Source organism: Corvus cornix, chromosome 1A (genome assembly GCF_000738735.6).
Source record: "Corvus cornix cornix isolate S_Up_H32 chromosome 1A, ASM73873v5, whole genome shotgun sequence".
Lineage (NCBI taxonomy): Eukaryota > Metazoa > Chordata > Aves > Passeriformes > Corvidae > Corvus > Corvus cornix.
Genome location: NC_047057.1, coordinates 51,490,797 through 51,511,226, shown reverse-complemented (window position 1 = coordinate 51,511,226; position 20,430 = coordinate 51,490,797). Strand labels below are relative to the sequence as shown.

Below are 20,430 nucleotides of genomic sequence, written 5' to 3'. Positions count from 1 at the left end.
GTTATTCCAAACACAATCAGTTGGATGAACATAAGCATTACCACATTGGATCAGGCCACTATTTCTGTCAGCAAGAGATGCTAGCATCAGCTCTCCAGAGAAAACTGCAAGGAACACTAGTAACAGGTAAGAGTAAGACTTCCTGGATCCAAACATCCAAACACATGTGAATCTTCCATCTCTCCTTTAGTTAGGACTTGACTGACACCAACTCCCAGGGCTGAAACTTAGCAAGGTTTATTCATGTGGTAGAATATCCGTATTCATGATTCTTAATGCTAGCAAAAACTGAGAGAATTCCTTCATCTGAGAACCACATTCCAGTTATGTAGCCTGACCAGAAGTATATAGCAGCCCGGCAGCCCATCAAATCTTAGTGTCACCTGTAAAAAGCCTACTAGCTGAGCTAAAACACATCCAAGGGAGAAAGAAATAGGCAGGTTTTGTAAAGTAGCCAGCACATCATTTAGGTGTACCAACAGCTGACTGTGTTGTAAAAGGAATGAAAAAAACACTTCAAACCCTCAAACCTCTCTGCTTCCCGCACCTAGTCTTCCATCTACTTTGGCTTCAAATCAGTGAATCTTGCATATATTTGCACTGTCAGACTAAATTATTCTTTACCATGGCAAGTCTACTCTTCATATAGGTATTTAATGACCATGCACAAGTCAATGACTAACCTATAGTTTGAGAAATGAAATGTATCAAGCTTACTTAACTTTGAGAGTTTTACAGTAGGTGAGTTTTCTTCAGACTGTCTAGATTCTTACAGCTTTTGGTCTGAAGCGTTATTTGTCAGCATTCTCATTTTAAAAGCGTGGCTGCTACAAATCAGGGCAATATTCCAGTACAGTTTTTACTTGTGCTACATATCAGAGGCTATAATGTCTCCTTATTTCTACCAAGTGGCACCTCAGTTATAAACTGAAGGTTGCATTAGTATTTGAAGTCAGGTTTAGGTGACTATCTAACATCACCTCCAACAGTCTAAGCAATTGCTTTCTGAGGTATCAAAAACCTTCCCTGGATAAACATCCATAGCCATACATAACTATGGGCATTCCACATATGCATTAGCAAATCTTGAGTTCTTGAAATAAATATTAGAACTATTAAGACCTATGATTTCTTGCACCTTCCTCTGGTTTAGCACTTGACACTGTCAAAACTTACTCTAACCTGGATGGCACTCAGGTCTGATCCAGTATGGCAATACCAGCGAACTTTTGTTAATCTACATTCTGTATTTTTTTAATTCTGCTAAGGTCTCAAATGCAGTGATACCATTAAGTTTTGTAACTTACACACCGCTGAAGTTTGTGAAAATCAATTCCTTCTATCAGGTTTGAGTTAACCTGCAGCTTACTTTACTGTCCTCTTCCGCATTACTCACTATGTCTTGGTCACTCATGTTGCTGACTGATCTTATGGTTCCATCTTTCCACTGGCCAGGAAGAAAGTAACCGATGGAGGGTAAGGTGTCAGGAACGTGTGCCTGTCCCTGACCCCATGGAGGTCAACAGTACCCACACGGAGTGGTGGCTGTCCTACAGGTTACTGCAACATGGAATTGAATAGTACATTTTGTATTATTCCACTAGGAATCAAATTCGTTCTACAAAAGTATCTTGCAGAGACTCTTGACTATGATGACAAAAACCACCAGTAGTAGTTATTTACATCCCAGTGCTTGGGACTAGGGACAGTTCTGGGCCTCTGTGAATCTGCCTTGCTTACTGGTGCCCTGTAAATGTTTACTAGGTAGTATGCTGCCCATGAAGACATGGGATCAGTCAGCAGGGTCAGAACAATTCAGTGTAATATCAGTAAACACAGACATGAGACAGTATTTGGAAGGGCTAATGATTGGAGCCTGGCCCATATTCCAAATGAAAATAAACCTTTTACATGGGACTCAGGCCGGATTTACATCAAAGACAGGCCCTCCCAGTGCCCCCACTGGTGACAGCCTCTGCCTAGGAATGCTCCAGCTGTTACTCCCAGGGATGAAGAGCACATTCCCCCTCGCTGGTGCAAATATTTCATATTCTGTTAGACGGCAGCACTTAGCTCAGCTCTGCTGCTTTGTTTCATTGCGGAGCACTCCCCAGTAAAATTGGACTGGGCCATTTTTAGAGTAACAGACAAACAAGTTGTAGGTCAGAGGCTATGGTTAGAGGATAGAGAATGTAAACTAGGAGTGGTGGCAAAAAGGTGGATCTGAAAACCTGGAAGAAACACTCTGTTCAGAAGACCAATGTTCAGACAAGAGGTTTCATTTTAAGTCTTCTGGTGAATTAAATACAAACACTGCCAGATTTGCCAAAGAGCAAAGCTAGACAGATACATGACCACTGCAGCTTGCTTCCTTGAGCTCTACTTTAAATATCAGACTGGACTCTAAAAGGGCCACAGTAGCTCTCATCACTTAATCTGCTACAGAAGGTATTGTAAGCTTATCCAGCACATATCAGGCCAGCTCCCTGCACTGATGTGTATGGATTCCACTTTCCTTTTTAATAAAAGATTTATGATTTTTTTCTTCCCTTTTGGGCCTAGTGTAAAGGAAAAGAAGGGTCAGTTCACATCTCTGTGTTGGAGGATTCGTTTCTACTCCTGTTCTTTCTGAGAACATTGCCTGGAAAATACGGCAAGTAGAACTCCAGAGACAATATGATTAAAGCATCCTCAAAATCAGAAACAAAACAAACAAACAAAAAAAAGACAGTTTGGAAGGGATTTGCTGATTTATCTGTAGTTCCATCATATTTAAACAAACCAACAAAAACCCAAAACAAAACTCACATACAGACCTAGTTCCCTCTACTTTTAAACAGTGGAATACTCCTTTGTAACAGCATCTATTGCACTGCATTAAGTGAAAATCTGAGGGCAAAGAATGCTAAGGCCACACATTTGCCATTGCTTCATTGCATTATCATTCTCTCTACATCCCAAACACTCCCAGGTTTAAATTAATGGACTTGATTAATCTTTGTTTTAAACCTTTTTAAACCGTCTCCAACAAAGAAAGCAAATCCATTGTGGGTAACTGGCTCTTCTGTGTCCTACTGCCAGATGGTGAGGCATGAAGGTAATGGATAATATTCATCATTCCTGAATATGAAAACACAAATGGAGTGCAAAGAGGAGAACCTTTTCAGGAATTTTAGATCTTCTCTTTGTGTCCTTCTCAGCAGCACTATAACATATTGGCTCAATGGATGACCAATACCATATATAGACAAATTGAGAAATTATGAGAAGGAACCCATCAGCACTTTAAGCTGTTGCAGTACTGAAAATTGCTTCAGTTGAGAACTTAACACTGAAAAATTTAGATTTGCCCCCACTGGATGCCATTGTGTGCAGAATGCTCTGGCACTAGCATGATCTTGACTCTCACCATCCAGACAATTTTAGGGTTTTGTTGTTAACCGATTAGCTATTTGACACAGTTGTGCAGAGCACTCTGCTCTTGTGACCAGTGCTTACCCTGGGTAGGCAGGGATGGCTGTGGGAGGTACTGCCCGCACTGCCCCATACACTGTCCTTCCTCGGCCCCTCAGATGGGCGCCCCGAAATGCGGCGGCTGTGGTGGCTGCAGTTGGATAGGGGAAGCCTGGAACTGTGAAGACAGACAAGGTGGAAGGTGAAAAGGATACAAGCTCTGAGCCAGAGAACAACCACCTGCTTCAAACAAAGTGACACAATAGCTCCACAGCGGTGGGACATTTGGCGTCAATCCTGCAGAGGGACATGCTTATAACCCAGCAAGCATCCCATACATACTTCCTTCTACACCATGGCCTTTGGGGGGAGAAGGGTTGCAGAGAGGTTTGGCATGCAAGAGGTTAATGTTTTGGCATGCCTTACCCACCCCAAACAGGGCTCAAATCCCCCCACCTTTCGACACCGCCATGCAGTCTGGTTAGAGTCTGAGAAGCGCGGGGAGTTACTATCAATACAGCACGCAGTTCTTCCAAAACTGCAGAGGCTCTTTAAAATAATTTGTCAAGAGGCCCTTAAAGTCAACCAACTTACATCAGTCTCTTCCCTCCTTTCCCCTCCCACTCTTTGCCACCCAATCCTCTGTATGTTCATTTTAAAGCCTGAAAGACAAGATAGCCCATATAACAGCAGCAGCAATTTCCCATAAAGTGCCAGTTTACTGAGAGCCCACCTTCATTTAACAAGCGTGACCAGTAACTGGCACCACATGTAGCGATGCCTGTATTATTATGCTTTAAACTGAAGTAAACTGGCTCATGATGAAACTTTGTAAAACCTCAGAGGCATCTGCAAACATGTCATAAACAGATACTGAGAGAACAGATGCTGAGAGGGAACGAGTCCCAGGGCACAAACCCAACCCAGCGTGCATCCAGGTGCATGCCACTAGGGGCCCTGCAGACCCATGGTTTAGCAGCTTGTATAATATGTACTTTAGGGATTTGTCCATTTGGTTTCTTCGATTTCAAAAGAGGGAGGGGAGCAAGGGAATGGCCTATTCCTCACACACACCCTCCCCTTGTTCTGCAGCCTCCTTGTCATTCAGAAGGACCCATTTGGCAGTACAGCAAGACACTGCAGATGAACAAGTTACAGCAACTGCACACTATACTGTAGCTCAAGGTAAACTCATTCCCAGCAAGACCCATCCTTTCAAGTATATATTATACAGACTGGAGAGAAGAAGGGTAAAAGGTCATCGTTAACTCAAGCACAGTAACAATACAGGGGCCATTGGGGGCTACTTACTGATTAAAGGAATGTAAGTGTTAATACCCCCCCTTCCTGACAGGGGCACTGCGGCGTCATTGCCCAGCGAGACATCTGCTTGAAAGCTGGACGCTAATTTAATTTTCGAAAGAATAAAAAACAAAAACAAAACCGTAAAAAGGTTATAAAGAAACAGCAGATTAAGAACATAAACAAACACCACTGCAGTTAAATGGCAGAAGTGGAAGTGTCTACTTAAGCTCTACCTGCATATAACTCAGGGCCGTACACCGCTCCAACCACAGGACTCAACTTCCAACCTGAAACAACAAAGACTGCAGTGAATGCCAAAATCTACACCAAGAGAAGGAACGGGCAGCGTGGGTAGGGGGAATGGTCTCTTGCATGCGCCCCAGCTTCACATGCACAGCTCTTTCCAATTTCTGCTTCGCCTCAATCCCCCTTGGTGTAGATGGAGGCCAACTGCCTTTTCCTAATGTCAAGCTCTAGGTCCAGGTCGCTGTATTGGAGGGAACAGCAAAACATCAGCTGATCCGCAGCGGGCAGAGGCACTGCTGTGGGAATGCCAACTACCTTATATGCATATTCGCCACGAGCACCATGCGACCTGGCATTCCCTGCAGGAGCCAGCTCCTCCCTACTTTCACTGGGAACACTGCAGATCCAAGCCCTCTATAAAGCCACCGGCCCAGACTGTCATTTCAGGCAAGTCAATTTACAGCTTTGAATCCTTCTGTCTTGTCTGCTAGAGATCTGCTAAAAAGCAACAGTGTCTGAACTTATTCATTAACTGCATTACACAACTATAGTTCATAAAACCAAATCATTCTATTCATCTCACATTTTCTCCTCACTGTTATTTTAGTATTTCTTGCCTTCTTTATGCTGCTTTTCAGGTGAAAGCCTTCACAGAGAAATGATTTCAATATAATGTGAATAATTGGCAAGAACTGCAAATCATCAAGATAAAACCTACAAGAGAATAGGGCTTAAAGAAGTATGGGTATGAGTTGGTACATATTTCCAGTCACATCTAGAAACCTATCTGTCTCTTCCCCCTCCATCTCTCTAACGGGGGAGAAAAGAAGTATAAAGCTAACAATGTGATCTGGGTTGGCTTCCACAAAGCATTCCTTTCAGGAAAGGTCTCAGCTGTTCAGCTAGCAATCACAGAGGCATTTTTATTTAAATAAATCCATATGCTTCCCCTGCCTTGGAGCCCTGGTGCACTTGCTGAACTTTTAACACCTCTAAGCACTCTAGAAGCCATAAGAACAACTCTGTGAACTGCAGATGGTCAACACCACCCCTTCACCTGTTGGCAGAGTATCACTGACAGATGCAGCACAGGCTCCCTCTACAAGTACAGGCACACTGCTGCTGCACTGCTCACCTTGATGGCAAAATACTCCAGTGCTGGCAACAAGAGGACTATGAACTCTCAAATTTAACAACAGTTGTACAACCACACTTGCCAGTACACCTTAAGCCTGGTCTAATACTAAATTCCTTTGCATAGCTTTAAGGCTGGCTTTAAACTGCTGGCTGCAAAAGCAAAATACTCTTGTACGTTATCACTTAAACAGTTAAGCCAAGTTTCGTTACCAAACTGTCCCATGCATGACATTTTGTGCCCTTGTTTTCAGGACAATATACCATGGATGCACTGCCTTTTGTTACAAAATCTCCTAGTTCCTTCTGGGTACTGTGACCCAGAATCCCAGGCCTTTTGCTTGGCCCTGTTTCCCCAGCTCTGTACCCAAAGTAATATTTATTTGCAGGGGGCCCCTCAGTAAGTTGGCAGCAGAGCAACATAAAGATATTTTATCTTCTGAGTTTGGAGTCTTACTTTGTAATCAAAACAGATTCTAACACTAGCAACTACCTGTATGCAGCTTCCTGCCTTGATGAAACTGTTTGGGAATATTTTCAGACCAAGAAGAACTTTGCTGCCTGTTTCAGGACAATGACTCAGATTCAGAGTCTTTATCAAAGCAGCATTCAGTTCTGCTGGGAGAATGACTTTCTATGCTATATATGCCTATGAAGTAAAATGACTGCACAGAGAACCGCCAAGATATCCCAATGAAACAGGATTCCTCACTACCCAAACAACTTGGTCTTTCTCTGTTTAGGTTCACTGGGAAATGACTGAACACGGGCGCAGTCTGAAACAAAATGCAAGCTAACGAGCAGCGCAAAGGCTCTGTTCTGGTGGTTGCTTGGGGACAGCTGTACTTTTACAGAGAAAACCTAAACTGAGATACCTTAAGTTATTAAGCTAATCGCACATCTTAAGTTATGCTTCTGCATTCATATTTAGGTATCCACGCGATGGCAGTGAGACACAGGAGTACTGCACATCCCACCATACAGCATCAGCTTGCAGTAGTAGCGCAGGCAACCCACTGGTCCTTGGCATCTTTACCCACATTGGCCACATTGGGCATGTCCCTACCTCTCTCTGTTCCCACTTCTCCATCTGGAAAATGGTAATTCTCCACAAACACTTTAGGGTTATACTGGATAATGGTATAAATTAAGAGTTTGTGGGGTTTTGTTGGTTTCTTTCGGTCCTGAGGAGAGGTCATGACTTTTCCCTTTTATCTTTCTTCAAACGTTTCAGCTCATCATTAGTACAAACTGTCTCTCTTACCATTTGCATAAGGTGTGACCATCTTCTTATTGGTCATCACTCTCGCAGTGGCATTGTTAACCTAAAAGTAAGAAAGGGGAGGGGGAGGAGAGGGAAGGAAGCACAGGATGTTAGGGAAAATGGTGAAAAGCTCTCAGATACCACACACACACACACACACACACACACTATACTTCTCTGAGCAAAAAAAAATTAAACAGCTAATTTTACATGAATGTAATCTTTAAATTACTTTTAACAGTTGCCATTTAATTATAAAAGTTACAGCTAAACGTGGCATTTTAAAATTATGCATTAAACAAAAGGCCAACAAGAGTAAAGTGCAGATTCTCCACCACCCTGCCATCCCTAGGCAGAGGATTATTTACAGCTCTGATCAAAAGGGCAAACCCTAGATGCTTTGTCCAGGTTCTGTTCAAGAGGCAGGAATAATTTCTGCAGCCCAGGGCAGGGGAATTGAACCAGGTGATGCACAAGCTGACTTGTTTCTCAAGCTCACCACTGGAACTGGGGCCCAGCAGGTCACCACCAGGACACTTTTGGGTAGAAAAAGGTAGCCTGGAGACCCTCAGCATTAGATTTGAACTCCAAGGCTTGAGGAAATCTCTGGAGCGTCACCAACTGTTTAGATGGTCTACCTTCACTGATTTACACCCACCATTTTCAAATCTTTTTCCAGATTATTTTTTCCTTGTCACAAATCTCATGGAACAAAAAGAATACATAGCAGCAGACCTGGATCATTTGGGGGGTTACTGTGCCCTCCACCCTCTTTACAGAGCTCTGCATAGTTCCAAGCGGTTTGACTGCTCAAGCAAGTGGGGTGTTACCGCAGAGATGGTGCTGATAAAGAAAAGATGGACTAGTTTGGAAGCCAAGTTACTGCAGCCCCGTGTCAGCCTCAAAACTCTTGCAAGGAGGGTGAAGCCTTTATGTATCATCAATAATTTATCAAAACCCACGCCAAATGGGAATGGAGGCCAGGGTGAAAAGAAAAAAAAAATGGACACAAAAATAGAAGCTGCCTTGGGCCCTTGAGATGTATGGATGGTGAGCGTACACAGGGTGGCAAGTCCAGAGCTACATTTTACTCTTGTTTCAGACCCAAAACAATAGAAATATTACACATTTAAAAAGAAAGAATGGGAAACAACAACGATGAGACTGAGAGCATGCAGTTAAACACACACAGATAAAAAAAAAGAAAGAAAAAAAACACACCACAATTGATTCAGAGGGTGGGGAGGGGAGGAGTGAGGGGCTAGGGTCTCACAGACAATCATTAGATGGAGCAAGTGCCTGAAATCAGCTGCTACAGCAAAGTGCAACACAAGCACTTAAAGGAAAAATTGCCAGAACCGATCAGAAACCACCAGTCAGCAAAGAGACCAACAGCTGCATTTAACTTAGTAAAGAAATAAACTGGGGAGGGGGCAGAAAGAAAAAGAGAGAAAACAAACAGTAACAGCTACAAACAGGTCTCAGATAGAAAGAGCAGCAGAAAGAAGGGGCAGGAGAGAGAGAAGAGGAAATGGGTGCATTAATAAAAACCAGCCAAACTGGAGTTCAGTAACTCTGAGTAAGATGTGCAAGGGGAAATCACCATGAAGTCAGTAATCAAACAGCTCAGACTGCTACAAAACAATATGTACATCCAAAGTCCAGGCGGCATTACTCAACAGCATTGAAAATAAAAGGGGGAGAAGGGGAAGGAGGTGGGTGGGGACAACAAGTCAAATCACATTTCGTAGTGTTAATGTGAGATGGCAGATGGATTTTTTCTTTCTTAATTTTTTTTTTGTAATTTTAAGAAAAATTTAAAAAAAAAAAAGAAAAAGCTTCTTCTCTAGCACTTTTGTTTCACTTACCGCCAACTCGTACCATCGCCAGCATTGTGTATAGTTACCATGGAAAGAGTGAGTCAAGTGAAGGGCCCTAAACGCTAAACCATTGGAAAGGGAAATAAAAAAAAAAAAACAAAACAAAACAGGAAAAAAAAAAGCAAAATATGCAGACATCTTACTCAAAAACGGCGGCTTTTTTGTTTCAATATTTGTACTTTTTGGTTTGTGTTTGGTTTTTGTTTTTTTTAAGAAAGAAGGAGAGAGGGATGATGCCAGTTAGCCTTCAACGCAGTGGAACACCAAACTGGTCAATACCAGGCATGCCCAACATACGGTCATGTTGGCCAGCCAACATTAGCCCTTCCCTCCCCGGCGGCGAGAGCAAGCAAACTTTTACGGTTAGCTTTCACCAAACCCATTCTTGACCATGAGCAGGTCAAGAAACCAGCAGTGTCGTACAGCACAGCCCACTCAGGGCTGCTGCCCCATGTGTCCCCACCCCTCCCACAGGCATCATCTCACACTTGCATGGAGGAGAACTGGCCTCAGAGGAAAGAGAGGATACTGGCTGGCCCCCTGCTTTCTTTTTTGGACACAGAGTTAGAAGTTGGACAGTACTCTTTCAGTTAGTTTTGTTCAGGCCTGGTAACAGGAAATCGGAGCCTCGCAAACTGAAGCAAAGGAAAAATCAAGACAGCAGAAGGGCAAAAATTTGGAGTGGGTGGGAATAAAACTTAATAAAAGAAGAAAGAAAAGGAAAAAATAATACCCCAAACAACAATAAAAATATTCTGTAAAGGGTGTAAACTTCTATACATTTCAGTGCAGGGAGGTGAAGGACACAGACACAAACACACACGCACACACGAGACTGGGATCCAAATGTGAAATAAGTGAGGCAAGACACAAAAAGAAATCAAAAGAATAAATATAAAGAAGAAATTGAATTACTGAAGACATGCACCTCGATTTTACGGCCCTCTACCACGGTGCCGTGTAATTTCTCCCTGGCCCTGTCTGCATCAGCACTATTCTCGAAAGTTACGAACCCGAATCCCTGCATGCAGCGGGAGAAGGGGGGAAAACATGCACATCGTTATATATTGAAATACTGATCTCTAGGTAAATAGAGAAAAAATATCACAGTATGAAATCGACATCAGCACAACTCAGCAATAACCTCCTAGAGTCACATTGTTGGTTCATGCATGTTTCATAAATGAAAGAAATTAAAATCAATAAAAAAGGAACTGTAATCATAATAAGAATAATAAGAGTAATTTAAAAAAAAGAAAACATAAAAGCAATTGAGGCCAGACCAAAAAAGAAGTACAAAGTTACTCGAGACAATTTTTCATTTTGTTTTGGTTTGGTTTTTTGTTTAAAAACACTAAACCCTGCTTTGACATAGGCAAGCTGGGCATGCCCAAGTGGGGCTTCTCTCCCCTCTGCTAATGAACACACAAATTTTGTAGGGCCCCTGCCGACCCCAGACACAGGACACGACATCAACACTGAGCAGCACTTTGTTCTCTTGAGAAATTGCTACGAGAGCGAGCAGCGATCTGAGTTCATGCCTGGCACCAGGAATTCTGCGAAGCTTTGGGCAAATCAAACACTGAACCTTGCTTTTCCCACCTGTGGAATGGAGACAATAATAATTACCTACCTTAGAACACTGTTGAGAGGAAGGGCTCTTTGTAAAGCATCCCTTGTAAGCTCTTCAGGGCACAGCTCATGTCTACTCCTAAGCCTGAAACTTCCCCAGTGATACACGGGGCCCTGAAAGCAAGCAGGGCTTCTAGGTGGCACCATAAAATAAGCATATTTAATGTGAAGATTTAAGACTATCACATACTGTAGTTGCAAAGTATTCTTATCTCTGAGTACTCTGATGGACTTGACTGTAAATCTTAACACCTAAATACTGATTCATTTGTCATGGCAGGTTTTGTCTGACACTGCTGACCCGCTGCTACCTCCCCCTTCCGTCCTGCTACCCGTCTTACTTGGCTTTGTTCTGAGATGGCAACCTCTGTGCTGTGGAGAGCAACGGATCTTTGCCTAGTTAGAGCATGGAATTTCCAAAAAAACTGACATGCCCTGCTTGGAGCAACCACAAAGGCTCAAGGACTGCCAAAATGTCACTTTAGTTAGACGAATTCAGATTTACCACATCCATGAAGGCACAAGCAACACATGCCTGTCCTACACACGCTCATGCTGCTGCCAGCTCATGCAGTGGTGTAACAGGGCAGGGTAAGAGACCATGCTTCCTTCCACAGAGACGAGTGCACCGACATTAACAGAGAGCCAACGTGACAAAGTGAATTAGGATTTTAACTAGGAACAAATGGCATCTTAATACAGACAACTGTGATGAGATACTCTTCATGCCATTAGAGAGAGTGGACCCAAACAAAAAGCGTTGTTGAATTCTGCTTTTACGGTATCTCAACAACAGCAATAACTGGCTCCTGTGGCTTGGTATAAAGCAAATACTGCTTTAATGTGCAGAGAGTAATCTCCACTGGCTCCAGTACCCTCAGGAGCAGAACACCAAAGCTTACATTTGATGCAATGGAAGCTCCCTCCCGATATTAATTGAAGAGTGAGGTGATGAGAGTGAACTACAGCTATGCCTGTCAGGGAAGGGGGCATGCTAGCCAGGCAACCTCCTTCATGCACCTTGGGGTCAATATGTATTTAGACTGGACAGCCCAAAAAACAGATAGCATCTTGACTTCTAAGCATTGTCAGCAATGAGACACAAGCAAGCCATTATTCTTCAAGCGCTTTTTAAAGGTCTTTACAATACTAATCTTAAAACAGCCCAAGCCATTTGACAAGCTGGCCTTTTATCATCCACAGCTAGGTTTCCAGCACAAAACTCTTGCAAATTTGTAAAATGCAGGGTGGTGGTTGGTTTGTTTTTTGGGTTTTTTTGGTTTTGGGGTTTTTTTTGTGGGGGAGGCGTTTACTTTTTTTCTTTCTCCCCCATAAAAAGCAATAATAAAGGGTCTTTGCCAAGTGCTGCAATGCTGAGATCAACGAAAGCGCTCCTTCGGGCTCCAACCCAATAATCTAAAGCTTCAGATAATTTCATTTCTCCAGCTATAAATAAAGAGCTATATAAATAACAAACTGATGCTTTTTTCAGAACAGCATAGAAGTTCCCTGTTTAAATGAATTAAGATCAGAGCTACAAGACATAGGGGCTAATAAAACAGCCCAACTGCATGTAACTCTCAAATATGTTGCAGAGAACGAAGGGGGGGTGCAGGGGGTGTAATAGCAAAGCTGATTAGGAAGGAATAGGGTATTGTGTCTGCTTCAAAGAGCCCCTACAGAGAAAGGTAAGCTTGAGAAATAGAACAACACCTTTCCCTCTGGTTCTGTATAATGGGAAAAAAGCATCTTTTAAAGGTTGGGGGAGGAGGGGAGATAAGGACCGCAACAGGAATCTCTATTTCCCTCTTCTCTTTTTACATTAAAATTTCTGTTTGTTCTAGACAAGCCTGTGGAGACCGAATGAAATTTATGTTTTCGGTGATGATGTGAACTGAAAGCTGGAGTGCAGATGGAAAGTAATTTTTTAGACATTAATCTGTGCAGGCTAGAACCAAACTAAGACTATTTTAATTCACATCTGTTTGCAATTAGTGAAGTCTGTATGGGATTTTAAAAAACTACATTATCATTAAATATCTTTAAATTGAGGAGGAATTTTCAGTATTTTTATTAAGTTAACTCAAGGTAGCATACAATCCGCATGCAGACTATATGAGTATCATTAACAATGTGAATTAAACCAGAATTAATCTGATTCAGAACAACATAACTAATTAACCATATTTTATTGACAGATCAGCCTTTAGCTTGTGCAACTCTTTGTTGAGAACCATTTAATGTCAATGCTGAATTAATGTTTTACATAATTGACTACGGCAGTTAGTATTTGTGTCCTCTTGGTTTGTCATATTAATGCATCTCTTAGACATTCAAATTTTCATCAGGAAAAACAGGTGAGCCACACTCGACATTTTTGTTATTTCTAAGTTTCAAAACTAGCAATTATATATATACACACATTTTTGATGTGGGAGAGAAAAAAGAACATACATAGATTTTTTTATTCCTTCTCACAGATGACCTGTAAAGAATAGGAATTAATTTGTACCTAAGTACCTATGCAACAAACAGTTCTCAGTTTTCCCTCACCAAGGTTGTCTTGACCTTGAAAGAAAAAAAAGAAACAAAGCAAGAAAAAAAAAGATGTGGCAGGTATCCAACATTTACTAGCTTAGCTTTATAGCAGGTACTGGATTGCTCCATAGTAATAGGCATGGAGTCAGAGGAAGGGAAGATCCTGGATGAAAAAATACTTAGAGTTTCTAAAATTTAGATTATACACATAGTTTGAGTTTAATAATGCTGTTATGGTAACAAGGCTGAAATTTTCAACAATTCCTCCCCACCAGCAACTGCCACGACCTTCTCCCATGCAGAAAATAAGTTTAACCCAGCGAACACTAAATTCCAACAAACATTTTTAGGACTAGTGAGTAATTTGCAGTACCGGACTAACCCCTTATCACCCAAAGGTTTACTGAAATGGCCTGAAGAGACCGAGTAACTGCCACCCTTTTAGTCTGGCCTCAGATTCTGCAATAAATAACAAGCAACATGATGAGCCAGTGAAAAAAAATAATAAATGTATATATATATATATATATAGTACTTGAACGTTTCCATCTCTGAAGAATGAGAAAGAAAATTTACCATGTAACCGTAAAGGGAGAAATCAAAACCAGACGGTTCTCCTGGGTGTGGCCAGAACACAGAAATTAAACAAAAAACAACAACAAAAATAAAATAAAGTAAAAAAAAAAAAATAAAACCAAAGAAAACTAAACAGAGCCCCTTGAAATCCATGCATTGTTAACCTCATTTGTCACGGAGTTTAGACCAGTCACCTCAGCAGCAGCATCTTTGCCTTGTACCACTGGAGCACGCAGCTGGCAACAGCCTTGCTGTCATCTGCTGCTGTCCTTGTTTCTAACCAAGTTTTTTCTTTTTTTTTTTCCCCCCCCTTATTTTCATAATAAACTTTTAGAAGTCTGAAAACAATGGCCAACGAGGCAGCAGTTTAGGCTACCTGCTTCCAAGGCATTCAGAAAGAGTAGGAGGGTTTCAGCTATAATCCACCTGAGATGAGCAGGACTGAATGCACCGACAGCAACGCAACACAAAACCCAGAAACAAATTATTGAAGACACACACACACAAATGCACCCTTCAAGTTGGTGAAAGCATCTGTGTAAACCAAGCTGCCACGATTTCAGCAGCTCTTCCAGCTCCTCCCGGTCCCCGTGATGCACTTTGCGTTAAGGCACATACATGTACAGAACCTGTCGGTGTACCTGTGCAATCTGGTGAATCAGATGCAGGAATTAAACTGACTAAAATAAAAAAATGTAAGTTTATCTTCAAAAAAACCTGCAGGGCTATTTTGAAACTGTATCATTTCCACAATCCAGCTTGAGCTGTTCCACTGCCAATCCCTGCTGCGAAACAGAGGAGGGGGCAGAGGCCAGCACTGAAGAGTGGGAGCCCAGCCTGCACTGCTGGGTAGCAAGAGCCTGGGGCTTCAGAGCAGCTCCAGCCAGCTCAGGACAGGGGCTTCACAGCCCCAGTCATGCCCAGGTGTGTGCTGCTGTTCCTCCCTTCAATCGGCCCTGGACCTCATTGCATGGTCTGTGAGTTCAACAGGCTGAACTGGCTGAAGACAAGCCCATTTCTCTCCCTGCTGCATCAGTGTCTTGCTAATTCAGCACCTAGATTCAGTTCCCTACATAGTGAAACGAGCACTACTGGAAAGGCACTCCCACAGGAGCAGCAGATAAGCTTATATGAAACCATCAACTTCAGCCCAAAATTCAAGTTTAAATAAATCAGTTCAGTGTATGGACTAACTGATCTCTTTAGTTCAGTACTGCAGATTCAAGGCATGAAGCCACTGAACTAGGATAAAGGGACACTGGTCGTGTCTCCTTCATGCCACCGGCATTCTAAAGGGATTTGGTGACCTGAGAAAGTGACGCTGGTCACCAGTGCTTAATTTATTTTTAAACCTCGTTGTATTAATAACACTGTTTGTATTTCTGGCTCAACTAATGAAATCTGAACAAAAATTATAAAAATAGAATTGAAATGAAAACAAGACTTCTAATTTATGTAATAAGGTGCTTTCCACTGAGTGGACTCTAGGTCCAGAAGAAGAGTGGCTCAACTCAAAGCATCTAATCCATTTAAAGAAAAAATGAATGCACATGCAAACATACAGTCTTTAAGGCACCATTATCAAAACCTATATTCACATTCTTAACCTACAGTTAACTGTAAACTTAAAAATCCACAGAGTTCTCTAGTTAGCATAGGTTTACTTACATAAATCCAAACACCAACAGATGCAATTTCTCTTGTAACCCACTATACAACTAATTTTTAAAATAAATATGAAGCACTTCTAGGCACTATAGTCCTATACAAGAACTTGGAGATCTGGGTCTCGCAAGTGGAAATCAGTGAGGGACATAAACTTACAGTATCCTGAAACCACGAGCTCCTCTGCACTAATATGAACTCTTACCATTTAAAAAGCTACCAAAAAAAAAAATCCCTATTCAGCCAAGATTTTGCTGTGTGCTTACGTACTCCTGGTCTCTGAATGTCATTGAGGGCACATCTTGGAATGCCACACGGTACGCAGCTGGTGAGCAAAGAGCTTGGATTCCCTTCCCCTGCAGTTTTACAAATGCCACAGGGTACTCATTACACAGGCAGACTGCATTAATTCTGAAAATATGTCCACTCGTTCGATTCAGCACAATAGTGGCAAAATACGCATCTAGAGGATGCATCTCCACTAACAAAAGGAGCAGGAATCCTCTCGACTTCCTCTGGAGGTGTTTTATTCACGGTTCAGTGAAGTGCATGGTAAACTGCAACCATGGGCAGAATGCTATTTAAAGGCACTTATACCAGTCAGAGCTAGAAATGTAATGGTAAACAGGATAAATGAAACAAACAGCTAGTTTCCTGGAAGCAAGCAAAAAAACCCAAACACATCAAAGGAAGACTGACATCATTCTATTAAACAAGAATAAAACAAAATTAAATTCAAGGAATGTTTAAAATTTTTATCTGGTTTCTCACACACAGCAAAGCAGTTATAAGTGTGAGGTCTACCAGGGCCGATATATTCCTACTAAACAGACTGAATCTGGGAAGAAATTGAGTTACAAAACAAGAATTCACATTGCTCTGGAGAAGAACCAGCAAAACTCATAAACTGCCTCCTACACTGCTGTGATATAGAAAGTCAACAACTACCGCTTCTGAAAGAACCTGAGGCGAGAGGTGGCTCTGAAGGACACGCCCAGCTCTCTCTTTGGTCACCAAACTTTGTAAGTACACAGAGATCCTGAAGATGCAGCCAGTTTGATAGAGCTTCCCCAGGCTGCCGAAGAAAACTGCCTGGTCATCTCAGGTGGATTCAAAGTGAAGAATGCTACCTGAACGCTTCCTCCAGTCCCTCCTACCGACCAGCACTGGAGCGATCCCAGTAGAGTTCTCCCGCCACAGCTCGGCGGGGACAAAGCGCTGCTCAACCCCATCGTACACTGGGTGGGGGCGAACCCAGGGCAGTTTGGGATTTACCACTGTACCTTCAAAATATTTACAAAACATATACACAAAACACTACAACCCTTAGGAACCCAGGGGAAGGGAAGGGAACATTGAGAACACAGCACAAGGCAGGCAGCAGGAGCATCTGCTTTCGGATTCCCAAGAGAGAGGAGGAGGAGGAGAAGAGAGAGAGGTTTCATATCATTAGATTAGAATGGAAACCACAGGGCAGGAAAATGCATTCAGATTTTTTTTCCTAAGGTGGAGGAAGAACCCAAGAGTGAGTGAGTGGCCTCCAGAAAGATCCATTTCCTTTGCTTCACCATCAGATCACCAAACTGTTGTTTTTCCATTATTATGTGAACACCAGGTGCTTCGTGCAGCTATACCCCACTCAAACACTGGGGCCTCCCATTTTCATGCTAAGCAGGAAGAATGTTGCATTCTTTTTAAAACAGAAATTATTTTGGGTGAGAAGGATGCAAAGATACCATGAAATAACTCTTTGGCTGTTTTCTCATTCTGTTCAGATTCTGGACATCCCTCAATACAGGCTACCAGTTTTGTAACTGCTTTTTGCTGCAAGATGACAAAAAAGCAGTAGAAAACTGCATGGTTAATAAAGACTGGAAGAACATCTCTGCTTTCTTTTTTTTTTTTTTTTTTTTTCAAATATTTGTTAGGGTTCAGGGTAAAATTCATCAAGGAACTCTTCAGCAATCATTTTTATTTTAACTGAAAACCAGAAGCCTTGGGCTTTAGCAACAGCACAAGAAGGTACTTTTCCTAGGCATAAATCAAGTCTTCACAGAAAAGCCTTCAATGTCAATGTTGCCGAGAAGGGAAAGGGCAGCTGTGGGCGTTTAATACACAGGGCTGTACGGAAGGGAGAGAGAGAGAGTGAAGTTCATGTGTGGAGAGGAAAACACTGCTCTGGAAAGCACAGGCAGTGGGATATGAAGAACATTTTGCCAGGCCAGTTATTTTTGTTCTTTCTTTTGCAATTATATCTGAACAAGTAGGGATTTGATAGATGCCAGAGGCTGTTCTCAAAATCAAACAAAAATGACTAAAATCAAGAGTAATTCACAGGTAGCTTTGGCTTATAGATATCAAAAGAACAGCAGAGAGCAGAATAAATATTTACAAACTCAGCACAGCTGATTGTTTTGGTAAAGCATATAGATTTTTAGCCATGCAGGGAAGTAAAACTCTAACTAAGCCATGTAGACATTTACTTGTTCAGACTGTCTTGTTAAAAAAAAAAAACAAAACAAAAGAAAACCATGGTATTAAGCAGAAACAGAGGATGGGGGGAAAAGGGCTTGAAACTCATTTATTTCATATACAGATCAACGGCTTTCTGGTTTCCAGATAATACAGGACTGAAGAATTTCAGAATGCATCTTGGGCAACATGGGTGGAAATTTGCAGAGGGCTCTGAACATGAACACACCTCAGAATATATGTTGAAACAAAGAGGCCACCATAAAAGCTGTGAACCTCAAATCCAAGCAAAAGGCATAGACTCTAAACCAAAACTGCTTAGCTGAATTGCAACATCAAAACCTTTTGTGTGCATGCACACATGTGCACACACGTGTGCGTGAGGAGGAAGGAAATTTTGTTTTAATTGAAAATGGGAATCTTAGCATTGATTAAATCAAGCAGAGTATAGACATGCACTGTGCAAGCTTCCCCCAGAGAGCTTTGGCAATGCACCTCGCTCCTGACCTGCAAAACTCCCTGCTATTCCAGTGCTGAACCTCCTGGGCAGAGAGAGAATCACATCAATTTGTCATTGTGGTGATACTGGTTACGTGATGAGAACCAATTGCCAATTAGGGCAGAGATCACTGAATCTCTCTGCAGCTGACCTGAGCAACATTTGAAACCTCATCTCCAGAGATATAAATTACCAGTAACCCTCAACAAAACCTCCCTCTTAATATATCTGTAAGAAGAAAATTGGAGGGTGAATGCAAATTCTGTGGGGGAGGTCCACATGGGGCAGGGCAAGTGGAATGAGGATGCTTATATTAAAGCATCAAATATCTCAAACATGAAAGGTCAGTATCTCAGAAGTTGCAAGTAAGTCTGTAAAACAGAGTAAATAAAATCCTTTCACATATGAGATATGACAGTTTTTCTATAGAAGTACTTTAATGCAATGAAAATAGCAGGGAAGGGGGTGAGTTAGCTTTTGTTCTTATGGTCTCCCATCACACAAAGCTGTTTTACCTTATTCTGCCTTCTTCACAGGGCAGCCATTGCCAATGCAACGGGAACGGGTTGGTATGAAGGCTCAATTGACTGACTCCCTGTTTGTTCAAAAGGCTGGGGAACCTGATCCCACATTACAGACAGGAGTGTCTCTGAGCATTTGTACATGCTGCCCAGAAATGACCATGCTCACAGTCTCGAGTCAGAGGGAACAGGAGACAGTCCCCAGAATAGCTCTTCCCTTCCCCCATCACACTAATTCCTGCTGATATCTACAGAATATGTTCTCTAGGCAATGAACTGCCTTTTACTCTGCAATCAAAACAAGAGAAGCGGGTACAGAAACAGGACTTACCTTCGAGCCACGCTCATTAAAGATTATCTCTACATCAAGGATTTTGCCGAATTGCTGCAGAGAGACAAGGGAAAAGAAAAAAAAATTATTTATTTTTGGCAGTCCATTTTTCCTACCTTTTGCAGGGGCTGGATTAGTGCAAGAAGGGAGGTAAGAATATTTCCATTTCTAGCATACAGGCAAAGGCATAAAATCCCAGTGATGTGACCCAATTCTCTTGGGTTAAGACATGCAGATCCTCTTGCTCACAAACCCCAGGTTTTCTCACAGAAGTCTAAAGGAAGAAAAACAATCTCCAGAAGAATTTTAGGGATTTGAGAGAGCTCATCTTTCCCCCGTTAATCTTAACAATTCTTCCTTCCCTCATTCTACTGTTTCATCTAAGACATGGTTATATGATTTCATCTCAGACATCCAACAACATTTCTCACACGTAATTCAGCATTTCAGCTTCCTCCTGAAGTGGCTATCACAAAGAGAAACTTAAAAGTGATGTTTCTCTGGAAGCGATAGTAACATAAGATTCCCAGCCTCAGGGATTTCAAACTCTAAAGGTTTTTTCCTTCCCTTTAATTTCCAAAACTCCAAGCCTTCAAAAGAATTGATGGCAGATTCAGAAACCATGAAAACGGAAAACTCCTAACAGTTTGTTTTTCAGAAAAAACATCATTCAACTTCAACCTGTGACATACAATAGCTGGTCAACAACCTATGCAAGTTTATCACATGCAATAGAATTCTGACCTCTGCCTCAGCCTGGGGACCCCAAGGAGAGCTCTGCACTGTTACAACGGGTTCCAAAGAGCTCCCGATTTAGCACAGAGCACGAAATGGAAAACAAGATTTACAAGGTAGGACGGAGATTTACCACCTCTGTGGAACCATGTATGGATTACATCTTTCACCTTGCTAGG

General features: G+C 42.0%; 1 protein-coding gene across 13 annotated transcripts in view; it reads right to left on the bottom strand.

Moving 5' to 3' along the window:
• Window positions 1–20,430, bottom strand: part of RBFOX2 (RNA binding fox-1 homolog 2) — a 172,120-nt gene that overhangs the window by 17,980 nt on the left and 133,710 nt on the right. For 12 of the 13 annotated variants that reach the window (XM_039571694.1, XM_039571690.1, XM_039571693.1 and 9 more), the window contains 6 exons: window positions 19,517–19,570; window positions 10,211–10,303; window positions 7,403–7,463; window positions 4,992–5,045; window positions 4,765–4,857; window positions 3,499–3,631 (listed from right to left, as the gene is read on the bottom strand). In XM_039571694.1, the coding sequence (XP_039427628.1) occupies window positions 3,499–3,631; window positions 4,765–4,857; window positions 4,992–5,045; window positions 7,403–7,463; window positions 10,211–10,303; window positions 19,517–19,570 (488 nt within the window). The remainder of the gene's footprint in view (window positions 1–3,498; window positions 3,632–4,764; window positions 4,858–4,991; window positions 5,046–7,402; window positions 7,464–10,210; window positions 10,304–19,516; window positions 19,571–20,430) is intronic. The other variant, XM_010410508.4, reaches the window with a different exon arrangement.